Genomic DNA, 19,208 nt, shown 5'->3' with positions numbered 1-19,208 from the left:
TCTCCGGACCCCTGTCCAAGTCACCTACTACCCGTGCATCTGCTACCAGACGTCAGGCTCCTCCCAGGCTGGGAAACACTGGCTACAGCTGCTGGAAGCATCTGCGGGTAGGATGCTCGGTGTGTGTGTCTGTGTGTGTCTGTGTATGCATGTGTGTTTGTGTGTAGGCGTGTATATGTATGTGTGTGCATGTGTGTACATGTGTGTATGCATGTGTGTAAGGTGTATGTGCCTGTGCATGTGTCTGTGTATGTGTATGCATGTGTGTTTGTGTGTAGGCGTGTGTATGTATGTGTGTGCATGTGTGTACATGTGTGTATACATATGTATATGTAAGGTGTGTGCCTGTGCATGTGTCTGTGTACATGTGTGTATGCATGTGTGTATGTATATGTGAGGGTGTGTGCGTGTGTATGTCTGCATGTGTCTGTATATGTGTGTATGCATGCATGTATGTATGTGTGTAGGTGTGTGTATGTATGTGTGCGTGTGTGTAGGTGTGTCTGTGTGCATGTGTCTTTGTGAATGTATGTGTATATGTTTGTATGTGTGTATGTATACATATTTGTGTGTATGTATATATGTGTTTGTGTATGTATATATGTGTGTCTGTGTATATGTATGTGTCTGTGCATGTGTAGGTATGTATGCGTGTGTCTGTATGTGTATGTATGTACATATGTGTCGGTGTGCGCGTGTATGGACTTATATGTGTCTCTGTGTGTGTATATATGTGTGTATGTGTGTGTGTGTGTGTTTGGGGTGGGGGTGCAGGGAACCAGAGCTCTTTGGGGTAAACTCCGAGGGTGGAGAAGACAGGGTCTTCTGAGAGGGTCATTTTGGCGCCCTCCCCATTGGACTGGCCTTCTCGCCTGGTTTTGGCTGGATCTCCGGCTCTGTTTCTCCCTGGGTGATGTGGGACCCCCGACTCCCCTTCGCACCAGCATCCCGGGTCTCTGTGTCCAGCTTCCCTGTCTGAGGCCTCATGGTCCAAGCTCCTTCCTCCCGGTGCCTCAGGCATGCCTTGGAAGGGGCCAAGGGTCCCGCCAGAGGATTCTCTGCGCAGCTCTGGACCCGCACAGCTGGAAGGCTGTGATTTCCCACCTGGGGCCGGCTCATGAGTAGAACCTGCACTGCAGGCGTTCTGGAATCTTTTCTTTCCTCCTTGATGTTTTATGCTTTAAAAAAAAAGTGTGTGAGCAGAGCAACGGTGCAGCAGGTACACGTCGCCTTGCACCCGGCACCACCTGTGGTCCCCGGGCCAGCCAGCAGTTAGCCCTGGGCACCACCGGGCATGGCGGACAGGAAAGGCAGGTGTCCCAGGAGACTCCTGGTGCCCGCGGGGCAGACAACGGGCCCAGGGCTGGGGTGCCGTCAGCACCCCCTGAACCCGCCTCTCGGGGCTCAGGCAACTCACCTCGGCTGCTGGAGCTTCAGAGACACCCCGTGGTCCCGCTTGACCCCCATGATGCCGACCTCAGCCAAGTATGACACCCACAGCCCCCGCCACCCCCTCGTGCCAAGTAGGTCCCTTCCCGCCTGCGGCAGTTCTCAGGAATCAGGAACCCGGAGGGCTTTGGCCAACGCCTGAAGCCCAGCTGGCCTCCCCGCATCACGTGACCCCAGCGCAGGGGCCAGTCTGACTGGCCGTGACTCCTGTCACTCTCCATCGTCCTGTAGAGGTGTTCCTGCTGGGCTGGCCAGGTGACACTGTGCCCAAAAGTCATCCCCAGGCCGGTGTCGGCCTGGAGCCTATCTGTGGTTCACGGCCTGCTCCCCCACGGGGCGCCATGTCCCCACCCGGCCCCTCTGCCTCCTGCCCTCGGACCGCTGTTACCTCCTGCCAGCGCACAAGAGCAGAGCTGAAGAGAGGCCAGCGGCCCTGACCCCCACGGACGCTCTCTGCTGCCGGCGTCCGCGGACACTCGGGAGAATCACCCAGCTGCTGCTCCTGCTCCGCCCCCACGCCCAGGGCCTTCTCTGCAGAGCAGCGGGTGGTCTGGAGGCCAGGGCTGTGTCTGGGGGTACCTAGGGAGGGTCCCCCACTGCCAGGCCTGGCACGGTGCTAATGAGAAGAGAGAACCAACCCCCTCCCGTGGGCGACCCCCCAGTAGGCGCCTTCCTGGCTGCTTCTCCCCAGACCGTGCTTTGGAATGCAAAGCCCCCCGCCCCTGCCAGCCCGCATCTGCTCCCCACAGGGCCCCAAATAAGCAAGGACAGACCAAGCGGACTGCAGTGCTTCTCGGGGTCAACCCCGGCTGTGGGGTTTGGCCGACACTCCACGGGGAACACCACTGCTTCCCAGCACGTGGCTCTGAGACCCCGGACTTCTGCCGGGGGTTCGCAGGGTCCAAAGGGCTTCACTCAGGAAGAGGCCAAGCCGCTTTGCCACAAGAGCTTAGCGCCTGGGTCGCTGCAGCTGGGACTCAGCGGGTGGCTGCCGGGGTGACACGGCCCAAGGGACAATCTCTTCCCCCCCCCAGCCCCACAGCTGCTCCCAGATGCAGTTCTGCAGCCCAGTGGAGACTTGCAGATTGTCCAGGAGCGGGCCGTGGCCTGGGGGAGACCTGTCTGCAGCAGGTCACACACATCATGCCTGCATACGCCAAGGTACACGCATGCACACAGGAACACACATCCATGCAGGAACATGCATACGCTCAAGCACACGTGAGCACACTCAGGTACTTGCATGCATACATGTGTACGTGCGTACACATAAACACATGCACACACTCAAACATGCAGATACACAGGAGCACATGCGCATGTGTATACACATACCCAAGTAATATTCAAATGTGTAGGCACACACTCAAACACACAGGCACCCTTAAGCACATGGGTTCACACACACATACGGGCATATTCAGGAGACCAGGATGTGTCTGGAGGAGGGAACCCAGGGTCAGCCTATGACCGACCCCCCAAAACTCACAGTTGGAGACGCCAAGGTCTCCCTTGCAGCCGGAATGACGGGGGCTGACCCAAGTGGTAGAGGACATGCGTGCAGTGGGCTCCACCCTTGGCACTGTGTGGCTCCCCAAACCCCTGGTGAACCCGCAACTATAACAGCAACAAAAAATATAAGAAAAGAAAAGTGTTGGGTGGGGCAGAGTGGAACGTGGGCGCCGGTGCTCTGGCGGTGTGAATGTAGAGTGGCCTGGCCACAGCAGGCGGCACTCCGGCAGGGCCTGCCCAGGAATAAGTGGAATTACCAAACAGTCTGAAGTTGGTTCTGCGTATTGGACGACAATCTGAAGAGTGGCGCGGTAGCGCTTGGGCTACGCAGGTGGCTGCTTCCAGCGGACCCGGTTCTGTCCCCAGCACCCGAGGCTCCGGATTCCACCAGGGGTTGTTCCCGAGCACAGAGCCAGGAGGAGCCGCTGAACGCCACCAAGTGTGGCACAGCCAAGCCCACTCCCCCCAAATGCACAGACACCCCAGCCAGGCATGTTTGCACCCCCTTGTTGTGGTGCCCGCCCATTTTTACAAACGGGGGGCGGTGGGAGCTATAGCTCAGGGGCTGGATGCGTTCTTTGCAAGTAGGAGAGGCAGATTTGGTCTCTGGCTCTGGATAATCCAGGAACACCGCTGGGAGTGACCCCTGAGGACAGAGCTGAGAGTGGTCCCTGAGCACCCCTGTCTCTACCTCCCCCTCCCCCTCCCCCTAATAAAAAAGGGTAGGAAAGAACCCTGGCCCAGGGCAGTGAAGTGCTAGCATGGCCTGTTACATTCGCTACAGCCAGGGTCTAGGCAAAGTCGGGGTCCCACTCCATCCCTTCTGCACCGCACTCCCCTCAATCCCAGTTTCGAGAAGGAGGCATGCAGGTTGTTGCTCTTGCAGTGGGGATCCCGTCTTCTTCACCAAGCTTGCCGCTGTCCCTCCTGGTGGGGCTCCCAGAGCCTCTTCCCCCCCCCACCCATTTAAAGGGAAGGCATGGAACAAGAGTGCTCAGCGCCCAGGATGCATCCAGAAGTGGCACGCGTGCCGTTTAAGCAGCCTGGCAGGAGTGGATAAGGCTTGGGGGGTTGGGATGGGGTCAGGTATCTCGGGAAAGTGGGGAGAGCTTTTGAAAGTCACAGAGAAGGCAAGAAAAAAACAGAAATGGTGCCCAGGGTTTGGGAGAAACGAGTCTCGTTTGGCGATGTCGCCCCAACGACACATCCTGCGGGAAATGCTCGTTGCTCTTCACCTGAGTTACCCCTTCTGTGCCCTCCTGGCTCCCCCCGCACCATCACTCCAGGTCAGCGTGGTCTTTCCCGCTGGGCTGTTGATTCAGAGAGGAGAGGGGTGTGGACTCGAGCCCCCACACCTGGCACTGCAGAGTCCTGCCGACATTTACGGGCCTCCCGGATGCTCCGTGGAGAGAGCAGGGCATGTCACTGCGTGTGTGCGGGGGAAGGAAGGGAGCCACGTGTCAGTCTGCAGAGACTGGGAGTGAGAGCTTGTCCAGCTCTGGCAAAGGAAGTGAAGGACGAATTTGCAGGTAGAAACCAGGCAGTCAGAGGTCGCTTAGGAAGCAGCTCAGAACACGAGGGTTCTTAGAGTAAACGCCAAGAGCGGGCATGGCTGGATCCAAAGGCCACGCTACTCTTAATTTTGGGAGAAATCTCCAGGTGGTTTTCCATAAAGCCTCCACCAGATGACATTCCCACCAACAGCAAACGAGGGCTGTGTTGTCACGGCGGCACCCCGATACAATGCGTTTCCAGTCTTTGTCATCTATACCAGTCCGACTGGCATGAGGCGCTATGGCACTGTTATTCTTTTAAAACAATTTTTAAAAGAAATTGTTCATGATGATTATTGCATTCAATATTCCAACTCCAATCCCACCACGGCACCTTCTCACCACTGTTCTTCCCAATTTTTCCCAGCCACCCCTCAAGTCTGCCTCGTTGTGTTTTTGATTTGCATTTCCCTGATAAGTGATGATGAACTTTTTTATTTTTTCACTTGCCTATTGGCTTTCCACATGTCCTCTTCAAGGAAGTATCTGCTCTTCTCTCCCCATTTTTGGATGGTGTTGGTGTTAAACTTTGTGTTTCAGATAGCTTATTAATTTATCCTTTATCTGATTTATGGTGTTAATTTTCTCCATTCATTAGGGTGATTTTTTTTCAATTTTATCCCATTTCTTTTGCCCTTGAAATAAACCTTTTGGTTTTATGTAGTCCTAGTAGCTTATTTTTGGTTTGGTTGTTTTGCTAATGGAATCAAATCATTCAAGATGTCTCTGATGAGTTCCTTTTGGAAAGTTCTGGAGGGTTCCACCTTTGTTTCCCTGGATGTACACCACGGATTCAGGTCTAACCTCAAGTTCTTTTTTAATCCACTCTGAATTAACTTTTGTGAATAGTGTAAGACACAGCTCCAGTTTTTTTAAAAAGACTAGTGTTCTGAACACTATTTGCTGAAGAGACTTTTCATGCTAATTTCGTGTACCAACTCCCTTGTCATAGATTAACTTCATAGCCTTGAGAGTTCATCATTGGGTGCACAATTCTATGCCATTGGTCTGAAAGTCTGCCTTTGTTCCAATGCCACACAGTTTGTATTACTATTCTTTTATAGTATGATTTAAAGCCCCGGAATTCAATGTCTTCTGTCTTCTTTTTTTCAACATTGCTGTTTTTTTCCCAAAGCCTACCATTGTTATACATGCTAGATTTTTTCTGAACATTTCACTCTAACGTTTTGCTCATTACAAGAGTTCGACTGTGTCTCTTGTAAGTAGCAGAAAGTTGGATTTTGTTTACTGAGTCATCCAGCAACTCCATGCCTTTTTATAGGAGAGTTCTGCTCACTTATATTTATAGAAATGATTGATTTGGAAGAATCTGTTGCCATTTTTTGATGGATATTTGGGGCATCTTGCCATTTGGTATTGCTCATTTGGCTTGCTCTCATTCTTTCCTACATGTGTTTTGATCCAGAACTACATGATTTGCTTCTGTTCGACTCTTCCTGTTACTTTCCTGTTTTCCTTTTTAAGTTACTTTGCAGATTGCAGATGAAGCGTTGTGCTTAGATTCAAATTTTAATTAACGTAAGTCTTGAACTCATCCTGTAAGTCCCCTGTGTACTCTCTATCCCAGTTTTATGAGTCTTTATGACTTTATAAGTCCTTAATCTTCCAGATGACTTCTTGCTTTTGTGGAAGGCTATTCTGTTGGATAATAAAGCCAACTCAGAGGCAACAAATGCCTCAGCTGACATTTTTTGAGGATATTTTTATTGCTCTCTCAAATTTGAGTGATAATTTTGTGAGGCAAAGGTTCTGGTTAATCCGGTATTTTGACTGTACCCATTCCTTTTTTGCTTATAGACTTTCATTTGATGGGAATCTTATGATTCGTTCACGTGTGACTCTGCCTCTCTCTTGCTGCTTTAAGTACTCTCTCTTTTGGTTTCTTGCCATTTTTATTTTAAAGTGTCTTGGTATTATTCTGTTTGGATTATTTTGTCTGTAATTCATTAGTTATCCTGGATCAGAATACAGGGTTTGTCCATTTCTCTTTTTCCTCTCCAAGAATTCCTAGGATATGGAAGTTTCTCCTCTTGATGTTGTCAAATATAGACCTTCAATTTTCTTCATTAATAAATGTCTTTATTATCTTTATTTTAGTGAATATATAACGTATCTTGTCTTCAAGACTACGGACTTCATTTTTGTTTTGTTTTGTTTTTTGCTTTTTTGGGTCACACCCGGCGATGCACAGGGTTACTCCTGGCTCATGCACTCAGGAATTACTCCCGGCGGTGGGAGTAATTCAGGGGACCATATGGGACGCTGGGAATCGAACCCGGGTTGACTGTGTGCCAGGCAAACGCCCTACCCACTGTGCTTTCTCTCCAGCCTCGCATGGACTTCATTTTTGCCTTCTTCCATTTGGCTGCCGAGTCTTGCCACTGTGCTCTTTTTTTGCTTGAATGAGTTCTTCCGCTTTTCCATCAAACTTTCTTTGAGTGTATTGATTTGCCCTTCCAGTTATCCTACCTGTTCAATAAACATCAAGAAGAGTATTTCTCTGAAATCACCCTTGGACAGTTTAGAGAGCTCCGAGTAGTCCTAAACTGTTCCTGGATGTCTGTTTCCCTTTGTTGATGTGGCTGGATGAATACTTTACCACACCCCGCACTTACCCTGGCATGTTATAGGGACTACAGGTGGAGCTCCAAGTTCTAGCTGGCTCTGCTAGTGATCCAGGGCTAGTGATCCAGTGCTCCTGTTTACAAGATAAGGTTGGCAAAAGGTTAGATGTGATAAAGTAGGTAGCAATGCCTTAACTATATATGTGTTGCAGGCTGGACCCTCTTCCATCCTTATCAAAGGAAATGATAAAATAATGATCACTAGACATGTTTCTTAACATTTCTTTGGCTTGGGGTCCACAGATAAGAAATCATAGTCCTATTACTGGGGTTATTCTAAGGGGCATAGAGCATGGGAAGTGTCTTTGCCCTCTCCACATGCAGACAGGGCATCACTGCAATGAGGAAGGCCATCTACTTGGCTGCAGATCCTAGGGATAAACTGAAGCCAATAGGTGAATTCTTTCCTGTTCTGGAATTTTAGTAAATCTCCCTATGACTTGGCCTCTGTGGACATGAAATGGTGTTGCGTGACTAACAGGAGGTGTCATTGTGTCTGTGACTACACATCATACTCTGGACACAGGTTGATTTTGTAAAAATTTTTAAATTTCATTTTATTTTTAAGACTGTATTATTGATTCACTGTGAGATATATCTTTACAAAGTTGCGCATAATTAGGTTTCAGTCATACAGTGTTCCCACACACCCATCCCTCTACCAATGTATGTTTCCCAGCACCAGTGTCCCCAGTTTCCCTCCCATCACCCCCACCCCCTGCCTGTCTCTATGGCAAGCACTTTTCTTCTCTCTTTCTCATTCTCCCTCTCTTTATTCTTCTTCCTCTCTCTCTCTCCCCCCCCCTCCCTCTGGGCATTGTAGTCTGCAGTAGAGATACTGAAAGATTATCTGGTATACCCCTTTACCTACTTCTAACACTCAGTTCTTGTCCAGAGTCATCATTTCCAATGATTATTGTCATTCTGGTCCCTTCTCTATCTTACCTATCCCCCCACCGCCACCCAAACACTTGTGGTTACTTCCAACCATTGACCAATCCTCCCAGACCACAGGTTGACCTTTTGACTCTACTCCCTGAGCTGTGATTTTGGGCACCTCACTTTCGAGGCTTCTTCTTCCTCCTTTGGAAGGTGGGGAGAGAGGGAGAGAAGAGAGAGAGAGAGAGACAGAGAGAGAGAATCAGAGAGGTAGAGACAGAGAGAGACAGAGTGAGACAGTGAGAGACAGAGAGAGCAGTAATAGCACTGGGACACTGGGAACAGGGTGTTTTAAATCCTTCCAAATGAGGAAGTGTATATACCGATGTCCATATGTGTGCTTTTAGTTGCTATCACAGTGAATTGAAACTACTTAATACCTGCCTAGCGGGGTTCTGACTGCAGAGTGCAAGGTGCAGAGATGGACTGGTTCTTCCTGCATATACTTGTTTCAGAATATTTTCTCCTCAGTAATGTTCTTGGATATCATGCCCCACAGCCCACTTAAGTTAGTGATTTTAATGTTAGTATCATTCATGTTGGGGGAAACCAGAAATTAACTGAATATGTGCAGAAACGGAGACAGTGAGGTGGGTGACGTTGAATAAAGTTTAGCCTTGATCAGGAGAATAATCTCTATGACCAAACCAGAGCTGGTCTGAAATGTTGTCTGGGGACCAGCTGGAGTACAGTCAGCCCAGGTTGGGCATCAAGCTAGCCACCAGCTGTGGCCACTTAGAAATGTCCCTTTGTCTCCTAGTGCCTTAAACAACAGTGAGTGTTCAGAGTTATGCCCTGATATACATCTTAGGCCAGGTCAGCCTCTAGGCAAGCAACTGGCTTTGCATGAGATATGGTCTAGACTTAGAGATACATCCCCAGGGAAAAAGGAGGGAAGAATAATGAAACTTAGAGGCTGTTAATAAAAATTTTAATTGTGGTTAAAAACCCATGTCACAGCTTACCATCATAGCCACTCTGAGGTGTGATGCGACAGTGTTAGTACATCACACTGTTGTGTGAAAAATCATCAAACCCTGTTCATATTGCAGACCTAAAACTCTCACCAAACAATTCCCCTTGCCCCCCAGCTCCCCAATATGGCCTGTATTCCTGTTTCTTTTGTTTTTTTCCTGGTTTGGGGGCCACACCCAGTGATGCTCAGGGGTTACGCCTGGCTCTGTGCTCAGAAATTGCACCTGGTAGTGTTCAGGGGACTAAGTGGGATACTGAGAGCTGAGCTCAGGTCGTCTGTGTGCAAGGCAGGTACCCTCCCCTGTTCCTATTTCTATGAATTCAGCTACTTTAGACACTCCCCCAACCCCACATAAGGAATCGCAGTATTCATGCTTGGGAACCAGTTTATTAGCAGTGGCATAATGTTTTCTAGGATTAGCCATATGGTGACATGCATCAGGATTTCCTTCCTTTGCGAGAAGGAATAATCCGCAGTGTGGTTCCATTGTTTCTGAGAGCACTCACATCAGAATTATTCCCAATAGCCAGGAGAAAACGGCCCAACAAATGTTCGTCAGCTGGGCAGAGACAAACAAAATGTGATCTCTCCATACAGTGGCGTGGCACCCAGCCACAAGAAGGACGGTTCCAAGTCACAGTGTGGTTGAAACTTTGAAAACATTCTGTTCAGCAAGAGGTCCCAATCACAAGAGGCTTCCAGCATGATTCCTTTCGTAGAAAAGTCCAGAACAGGAAACTCCGTAGAGAAGGGAAGTAGATTCAGGGTTTCCCTAGTGGGAAGGGGACACTGGGGGACTGTAGGGGTGAAAAGACTCTGTTTGGGGAGAGGGGTTGGGCTACACCCAGTGGTGCTCAGGCCTAACTCCTGGCCCTGTGCTCAGGTTTCACCGGGGATCATAACAGCGTCAGGGACTGAGCCCGGATCGAGCACACACCAGGCAAGACGCCCTCTCCAGCCCAGGGGGTGATTCTCTGAGGTGATGAAGACCTAACTTCAGCTGAGATGATAGTCAGGCCGATCTGTGAATAGACAAAACCGCTTTAGTGCTTGATTGTCCAACCTCTCACACACACTGAGAGGCTTCTGCTGGGAGGAGTGTGTAGACTGCCACTTCTGTTTCCTGGGTGCTGTCCCCATCATTCCCTCTCCATTGATAAGGGCTCCCCGGCACTTGGGGGAACTGTTGTCAGAGAAGCCTTGGTCAGATCCCCATCCAGCCCCTGTGCCCTGGGAGGAGGTTTGTCTGCTTGGGTTGGTGGCCAGGGAAGGGGCCGTCTGCTCCTTACAAGCAGGCCCACTGCAGGGCTGTGTGGCAGGCCAGACTCACCCACAGCGGCATCAGGACCCGATCTTTCCGACAGAGCCAACATTTAAAGAGCAACTTCCACAAGGCCGATTGCCTTGACTTCCCTAATCTCCGTGGATCCTGCATCTACACAGGATCTTAGGAGAGCATATGCTGACTTAGTAAAGCATACCCCCTCGTGTTCAGCTCGTGACGTAGGCACAGGGCACCATCAGCCACCCACCCGCACCCTGATGGCCAGAGGAGATCGTTGAGAAATGGGATTGCAACCACAGAAGTGGGTTCTTCAGCTCATGGGGACCCACTTCCTCCTGGCTCTCGAGCTGTTGCAGCCCACAGAGAGATATTTCTGGCAAATGCATTTAAATCAGTTGGCTGGGAAAGGACTCTGTTTCAGAAAAAAATGGGTCCTGAAAGCCTAGTCCTCTGCAAATTTCTTCCTTGGTCGTAGTTGCCTGGCAGTTTCCTTCAAAGACAGCAGCTGTTGAAGCCCAGGGCTGAAGACAGCAGTGGAGACACCAAGAAGATCCATGGTGGTTTTGTTTTTTTTTTTTCAACCTAATCAGCATTTGTGGAGTTGGCAGAATCCAAATCCAAGCCATGTTTTCCAGGGAGATTTTCTCTCTTAATTCTTAAATCCATGTGTAGTCTACGCGAAATCTAACCCATGTGTTTCTCACTCATTTACACTTAACTCATCAAAGCATTTCCTCCGAAGAACTATTTTGATGTCCAAGGAAACTTTTAGAGACTTTTTCTTTCTTTTTTTTTTTTTTAACAAGCCTTTGTTCTGAGAAATAAAGAAGCTGCTGAAGTTGTAGATGCAAAGACTAAATGATCTTGAAGCCCAGAAAGGTTGATCTTGGTTTCAAGTAGGTTCTCTCTTCTACAGAGACAACTTTGAGGAAGATTTCTTTGTTGTTTGAATTTCTTTTTTAGGGGAACAGACCGAATGAAGTTTGGGTTTTCATGTCCTAACACTTTTCTCTTCACTTGTCTCTGGGTGCCATGAGGCATTCTGAGGCAGTCTCCAACTCCTTAGCTAGAGACCATACCACCCTAATTCTCATCTCTCCTTGATCATTTGTGGCATAATCCATCCATGTGCATTCTAATGACGTTCCCAGCCTGAGTGTTAAACCTGCTTGGTCCAGGGGACAGGCCACCTCTTCTGCCCTACAGGGCCCTCACCGAGATCCTTTCAAATGCTCATGGCCCCTCTAATGCCTGCATGCTGAAATGAGATCACTAACATTTATCCTTAGGTTCTGTTCATGAGGCATTTTTTTAATTTTAATTTTTTTAATTTTTATTTATTTATTTTATTTTATTTATTTTTTAAGTTAGTGAGTCACCGTGAGGGTACAGTTACAAGTTTACTCATCTTCATGCTCCTGTTTTCCTCATACAATGTTCGAGAACCCATCCCTCCACCAGTGTCCATTCTCCACCACCAATGAACCCAGTATCCCTCCCACCCTCCAATCCTGTCCCCCACCCCACCCCACCCCGCCTCTGCCTCTGTGGCAGGGTATTCCATTTTTTCTCTTTCTCTCCTTTTGGTTTGCGGCATTTTCTTGCGCATCACTCTGCATTGCTGTGTCCTAGAGCTGGGAGCCAGTGGGAGGGGCTTCATTTCCCCCAGGCAACAAAAACAGTGCAGGTGAGAAATGCATCAGGCACGCCCCTGAGAGAACTTCCTGATGCAGAGCAAGAAACCCCCCAGAGAAAATGGATCCAGGGTCGGGGCTGGAGCAATAGTACGACGGTAGAACACTTGCTTTGCACACAGCTACCCCGGGTTTGACCCCCGGCATACCATAGGGTCCCCCAAGCACCACCAGGAGTAATTCCTGAGTGCAGAGCCAGAAGTAGCCCTTGAGATCACAGGCTGTGGCCCCCAAACAAAACTCAGGGTTCTGGGTACAGCAGTCTAGGCCGGACGGTGAAAGCACAGCCCCCCTCCACCCCCTGCCCTGGGCTGGCATCCACTCCTGCGAAGGGAAGTGTGGTCAGTGTCAGCTGAGTGTGTACTGAGAGACTGCGGCTGAGGCTGGCTGGACCCGTGACCCCGAGACCCCTGGGATTCACCCCTCGTCAGCATGTTCCCCTTTCCAGACACCCAGAACCCTGACGTTGGCCCCCTGGCCTGCTGTCACCCCCAACTGCAGTGTCTCGTGTCCCTTCTTCTTCCTTCCTTCTTTCTCTCTGGCATCTGACTTCCCCTCTGCTCTGGGACAGCTGCCTGGCCAGGATGACGTGCCATGCTCCCAGACGTCAGACTCGGGCCTGGAGAAAGGGAACGGGAAGAACGCCTGCTGGGAAGCCATGTTTTCTTGCTTGTCCCTCTGATGCGTGCTCACATTGGGTGCCTTTCGAGCATGCATGCTCTCCTGTGTTCCTTATGACAGCATTGCAGGGGCAGGGTGGCCCTCGGGTAAAGGGGGGCGGAAGAGGAGCAGAGGCTGACTCCCCACCTAGAGCTCAAGGAGTGGCGCTTGGGGAGAGGCCAGAGAGAGGCCAGGGTGGGAGCGAGAGCTGTCAGAGGGAGTCGGGAGAGCAGTTCGCCAACACCGGAGGCCACGCGGGGCAGAAGAGAGCCTGGTGCGGGCTGTGAGGCCTGGCCGGGACTGGGGCCCCGAGGGTTGAGGGTCCAGAGTGGGGCTGCAGGGAAAGCAAAGGAGGTTGCGGGTCTGAGAAACTCAGGATGGGTGGGGTCAGGGGGAGGAGAAGGGGAGATTGGTGGTGGAGACTGCACTGGTGGAGGATGGGTGTTTGATTATTGTGTGATTGTAATTCAAACATGAAAGCTTGTAACTGTATCTCACGTGATTCAATAAATAAAAAAGCAAAAAGGAGGAGAAGGATGAGTCCTGCAGTTCAAGGTATGGGGAAGTTGTGGGCGAGGCTTCTCCCCGTGGGGGGTGGGCAGTCAGTCCGGGTGAGTGGATCATGGCTGTGTGCTTCAGGGACCACCCAGGGACCACAGAGACCAGTGGGCCCACCATAATGGATCCCTTACAATCCAGAACTGTTCCTCTCCACGGGCCTCTGCTGACTTTGGTCAGTAGGTGGGATGTTTGTGACTGTCCCCCTGACTAACGGGGATCCCAGTCTTCACAGACACACAGGACAGAGGGAGACCAGATGTTCTTCAAGGCAGGGAGGGTTGTGTCTGCTGGAAAATCACTCCTCATCTACTCCCCTCAATGTCCCATTGAGCAGACGTTAGAGGAAACATCTGTAGTTCCCTGAGCTGAGAATCTCACTAATATGCAAACACACACACACACACACACACACACACACACACACACACACACACAAATGTGTGCATATTCATTTCAAGTCACACTCAGTTTCAGAAAAATATAGCCATACAAGTAGAAAATGGCCGTTGTTCCACTGAAACTTGATTTGAGTTGTCTCATTTCAGAAAAATCACGTGTCTGGAGGCAACATCTTTCTTAGAGTTTGGATTATTCTGCATTGATAATTAAACCATTCTGTGTAAATTCCTGTGTGTTCAAGTATCTGATTATTTCTTTTTTTTTTTCCTTTTTTTTTTTTATTGTTGTGGGGGCCATCAGGGAAGTGCTGGGGGGGAGGTGGGGACAGGCATGAAGTACCACAGGGCATGACACTCAGGAAAGCACCAGCAGCTCGCCCCCTGGAGGTGGAGGCCTGGCCCAGACCAGTCACATCACAGCGGGGGGCACACAGATCTTTCTGTGACTTGGAGCTGGTAGACCATGAAACACTCTACAGTGAGGGGGGCAGGGAGCAGCCAGGCCCTGGGGCCCATGTTCCCCCAACACTGGCCGAATCGGGCCCAGATTCCGCAAGTCCAGGGCCTGCAGGTCCTAGTCGCTTATTTCTGCTTCTCATGGGCCCACTGCTCCGGGGTGAGGGTTTTCTGCCCAAAGGCATGGATATGCTGGAGCTCTTCCGAGAGGCAGTTGTTAACGAGCCGGTGTCTCTGAAGCAGGGGCTTCAGAGTTCCCTCGAACTTGGACGACACTACAAGGACTCGGAAGCTGGCCGCACAACGGTCCCGAGTCGTGTCCTCCACTTCCACGTGGTCGGCCTCCAGGTCCCGCTGCAGCTTCTCTCGGAGGTAGTCGACGCTGAGATTCATTGTAGCAGCCCAAGGAGGGCGGCAGCCCAGCGGGGAATGAGACCCCCTAGCTCAGACCACGCACCACCACGCTTCCGCCCTTACTCTCAAGTATCTGATTATTTCATCCGTAGCACTGACAGTGCACTGTAGCACTGTCATCCTGTTGTTCACCGACTTGCTCGAGCGGGCACCAGTAACATCTCCATTGTGAGACTTGTTACTGTTTTTGGCTTATTGAATACACCACAGGTAGCTTGCCAGGCTTGCTGTGCAGGCGGAATACTCTCGGTAGCTTGCTGGGCTCTCCAAGAGGGATGGAGGAATCGAATTCGGGTCGGCCGCATACAAGGCAAATGCCTTTACCCACTGTGCTATCAGTCCAGTCCATCCATAAGTATTCAAGTCTAATCATAAAGTACTTATTTTGGGTTGGAGCAGTAGTATGGTGGATAGAGCACTTAACTTGTAAGCAGACTTGATCTCCAGCACCGCATATGGTTCCCGGAGCCCTGCCAGGGGTGATCTCTCCGTGGTGAGCCAGGAGCAAGCCCTGAGCACAGCTGGCTGTGTCCCCACCCCCAACAAAAAACAAAAAAGAAACAAATAAAATGGCTCTTTTCTATAAAAACACATAATTTATCTTTCATATTACAATGATGTTTTTAGTTACACATATAGATGAGTTATGTTATCTACAAATTTCACTTCAGGGTTTGTTACAAGTTCATTGTTCTAAGGCAGGAATGGAACTGAGGGTGTTAGGAATCCTTGGTTCTAGATTAGCACCGTCCAACAGAAATATGTCGAAAAGAAAGACTTAAGTTTTCTTATCGTCAAAGGAAGGGATTCCTGTCCCATGAGCCACGACATGGTTAAGAATGGGGGACTTTATGCTAATTGAAATGAGCCAGTCACAGAAAAACAACTCCTGAACAATGCTAATTAAAAGAGGTATCTACATGTGGTATCTAAAGTCAAAGTCTTAGCAACAGAAAGTGGGATGGTGGTTGCTAAGGAGTGGGCTTGGAGGGCAGGAAAGGGGAGATGTTACTGAATGGGTATAGAGTTTCAGATTTGCAAGACAGAGAAAGTTCTGGAAGTGAGATTCATATCATGTGAGTGCCTATCCTTAACACCACTGAGCCCTCACTTAACAGTGGGTATCACTGCATCACTGTCATCTTGTTGTTCATCGACTTGCTCGAGCGGGCACCAGTAATGTCTCCATTCATCCCAGCCCTGAGATTTTAGCAGCCTCTCCTTACTCATCTTTCTCAATGACTGGAGGCTCTTTCAGGGTCAAGGAAATGAGACCTGTTATTGTTACTGTTTTTGGCATATCGAATATGCCACGGGAAGCTTGCCAGGCTCTTCTGTGTGGGCGGGATACTCTCAGTAGCTTGCTGGTCTCTCCGAGAAGGACAGAAAATGTATATCAGAGAATACAAGCAAGTATGTTAAAACCAAACACTATATAAAACAGTGGGTAGGAGGCTCAATTTTGTGTGTGTTTTATCGAAGCAAAATAATTAGAAGATAAAATTAATTTTGATAGCATCTATTTAACTCTATATATTAAAATGTGACCATTTTAAATACACAGTCAATATATAAATTATCTGCAAGCTGTGTTCTATTTCCTATACAAAGTCTTTGAAATCAGTGTGTTTTTCTATCCCAACAGCACATATTAACCCATATTGGTTATAGTTCTAATCTTAGTGACCAGTGGCTATCGTCTTGGACAGGGATTCTAACTGTGGTCACCTTTGGCTAGTGGCCAGCATATGGGAAGAGATGTTCTAGCGGTGGTTATTGGTGGCTACCATGCTGGATAGAGAAGTGCTAGCAGTGGTTATTGGTGGCTAGTATGTTGGATGGAGAAGTTCTAGCAGTGGTCACGGAGGCTAGTGGCTGCCATGCTTGATAGGAAAGTTCTAGCAATAGCCACATTGGTAGTGGTTCCCATATTGGACAGAGCTTCCAGATCAGACTAACACTTAATCCAGGCTCTGCTGTGACTCGCTCACATAGAAGGACTCTGTCTGTCCCCATCATCGTCCTGTGGGACAGATCGAGTCATTGCTTCAGTGGACATGAGGACATTACAGCTCACCTGAGGTCGGGCAAGTTCCCCAGGGAAGGGAGGGTTGAGCCTGGGCTTTAGAGCCCTTTCTTGGTGGCCCTTTCTTGGTGGCCCTGGGACTCCTGTTCTGCCAGCTGCAAGTCCACGTCCCAGGGGTGGTGCTAGGAGCTTGCTTCTGTCCATCCATGCAGGTCTTAGGGAGCTCAGCTAGGAGCCTGGTGGACACACTGAAACACTCTCGCTAACTCGCCCTTCCTCAGAAGCATGGCAGGGCATTGGCTAGGCCTTCTGGGAAGCAGAAAGAATACACAGACACAGACACACACACACACACACTCACACACATACGTGCACACACACAGACACACATGCACACAGACACACAACACAAACACACAGACACACACAGACATACACAGACACACAGACATACACACGCACCTTCTTTCTCTCTCTCTCTCCCTCTCTCTCCGTCTCTCTCCCTCCCTCCCTCTCTCTCTCTCTCTCTCCCTCCCTCTCTCTCTCTCTCTCTCTCTCTCTCTCTCTCTCTCTCTCTCTCTCTCTCTCTCTCTCTTTCTCTCTCTTTGCCCTCTCTCTCTGTTTCCATTCAAAGAGTCAATGTAGTAGTGGGCTTGAGCCAAGCCCAAGACAGAGAAGCCGGCGGGCCAAGAAACAGTCCCAACCCACGCATCTAATAAGGACTTGCCTTCCAATAACTTTTCCTCCCGGGTTTTCCTTAATAAAGACAGATTTCTTCATTTCCTGGGACTCCCTCAAGATTATACTAACAACTTCCCCATTAATTATCAAATTACACCCCGTCACAAAATGATTACATTCGCCTCCCACCCAAACACCTCCCCTCATTGATGAAAAGTCTCATTTAAACTAATCTGCTTTTAACTTGCTTCATTTCCACACCTCCGGGGAGGCCCCTAATGAGCTGACTCCCAGCCCTGCGGGCCCTCTGGCGCTCCCCCACTTGCTCCGTTCCAAGACACCAGTTTCCAGCTTGCCCGCGGGGAAGGAGGAGGCCTCTCCGTTTCCGTGGGAGCCGGGCAGGCGGCACCCTTCTAGGGAAGGTGGACCCTCCGAGTCAGAGCCCCCAGGAAAGTGAGGGCTCGGTCCGGCCAAGCTGTCCCCAACTTTCCCCCAGGCACCTTCCCGAGCCAGGTAACTGTCCCCTGTTCCTCCTCATCACGGTTCGTTCACAGGACAGCCTGGACCTGGTCACTGATGCTTAATAAAGACCCGAGTCCGGGCTGCGGGCCCACTGGGGGCGGTCTGATAGCCAGGGCTGCAGCTACGCCCTTCCAGACGTTACCTCCTCCTGCAGGGCGCTGGGGAGCTAGTGAGGGGCGCCTCGTGGAGGGGGTGACTGTGCCATCACGCCCTCCCTGGCACCGTCTCCCCCCCACCGGGGGTGTCAGATTGGCAGGCCCCCACCTGGTGAATCAGCTCAGTCTGTTCCCCTGGTTTTAGCCCTGACCTCATCGTGCTGGCCGCTGCGGGCCACCGGCAGGAGGAAGCGCTGACCGAGCTCCCGCCGCGGGCCAGGCGGGCTCCGTGCCAAGTGTTCTCTCAGCGCCTCTCCTTCACTTCCCATTAGCTGTCATTCAGTTCCTCCCCTCCCGGCGCACACGGGCCCGCGTGGGGTGCATGGACCCTGCACGGATGGGACACTGGAGCCTGGGGCCAGCCGGCACATCCTCCCCACCCTGCGTTGGCCTGGCCAGAGACTGCGTTTGCATTCGTGTCCGTGCACGCGGCCAGTGCTGCAGTCCTGGCATGTCCACGGTCTCCCAGCATCCCCGTCTTCAGCACCCTGTCGGACCAGGGCCAGGCCCAGCCCCGCAGCCCCACCAGGCAGGGGCCTTCCCCGGAATCTTCAAAGTGAACTGGCAAACCAGAGCTTTCCCAGCTCCCCTGTCCGCCGGGTCCGTGCTCTGGGGGTGACGGCTCCCAGCTGGCACTCACGGCCCTTGGCCTCAGAGCCTGGATCCGAGCCCCCGAGACACAGGCCTTGGGTCGGAGCCACAGCCCCTTACGTAAGCCCAAGCGCATCTAGTTGCGTTTATTTCTCGCAGCAAGCCCCGCCAGTCTCACGCACGCGCTCTGGAATCTAGTTCCCTAAGGATCGGGGGAGGCACCAGGGCCGTTGGGGGCACTGCAGGCAGGGCCTCGGCAGGGAGCAAGGGAGAGGAGAAGCCCTGAGCCGTGGATGCAACGGCCAGCTGGAGCCCGCGCAGGAGGCTTGGCCCGGCCCGGCCATGTCGGCTGAGGCTGGAGATGCACCGGGAGAGGCTTCACCGGGAGGAACGCCTCAACGAGGTGATGGATTGGGCACAGGGAGGGAGAATGGAGGGAGGTGAGAATGGAGGGGTGGGGGGTGGCGATCTCGCTGAGTCCCAAGTGGACGGTGATGCCTTTCCCTGGCTGGGAAATTGGGGGGGCAACAAAGTCCTTTTTGTTTTTTGGGCCACACCTGGGGTCACTTCTGACCCTGCACTCAGGAGTTACTCCTAGCGGTGTAATCAGGGGAGCGAACCCGGGTCGGCTGTGTGCAAGGCCAACACCCTCCCCGCTGTGCTATTGCTCCAGCCCCAAGCCAGAGCTGTC

The 19,208-nt window shown here is 51.0% G+C and overlaps 1 protein-coding gene and 1 pseudogene across 1 annotated transcript; both read right to left on the bottom strand.

Moving 5' to 3' along the window:
* Positions 1–7,253: 7,253 nt before the first annotated feature.
* On the bottom strand, positions 7,254–7,361 carry LOC129403103 (U6atac minor spliceosomal RNA; annotated as a pseudogene).
* A 6,626-nt stretch (positions 7,362–13,987) lies between these two features.
* Positions 13,988–14,592, bottom strand: LOC101540952 (bolA-like protein 2). Its single transcript, XM_055128647.1, has one exon. The coding sequence runs from the start codon at positions 14,519–14,521 to the stop codon at positions 14,255–14,257; it is 267 nt and encodes an 88-aa protein (XP_054984622.1). The 5' UTR covers positions 14,522–14,592; the 3' UTR covers positions 13,988–14,254.
* Positions 14,593–19,208: the final 4,616 nt, after the last annotated feature.

This window comes from Sorex araneus, chromosome 2 (assembly GCF_027595985.1).
Source record: "Sorex araneus isolate mSorAra2 chromosome 2, mSorAra2.pri, whole genome shotgun sequence".
In the NCBI taxonomy this organism is placed as follows: Eukaryota; Metazoa; Chordata; class Mammalia; order Eulipotyphla; family Soricidae; genus Sorex; species Sorex araneus.
Note: the sequence above shows the minus strand (reverse complement) of the source record. Positions and strands in the feature narration are given on the sequence as shown.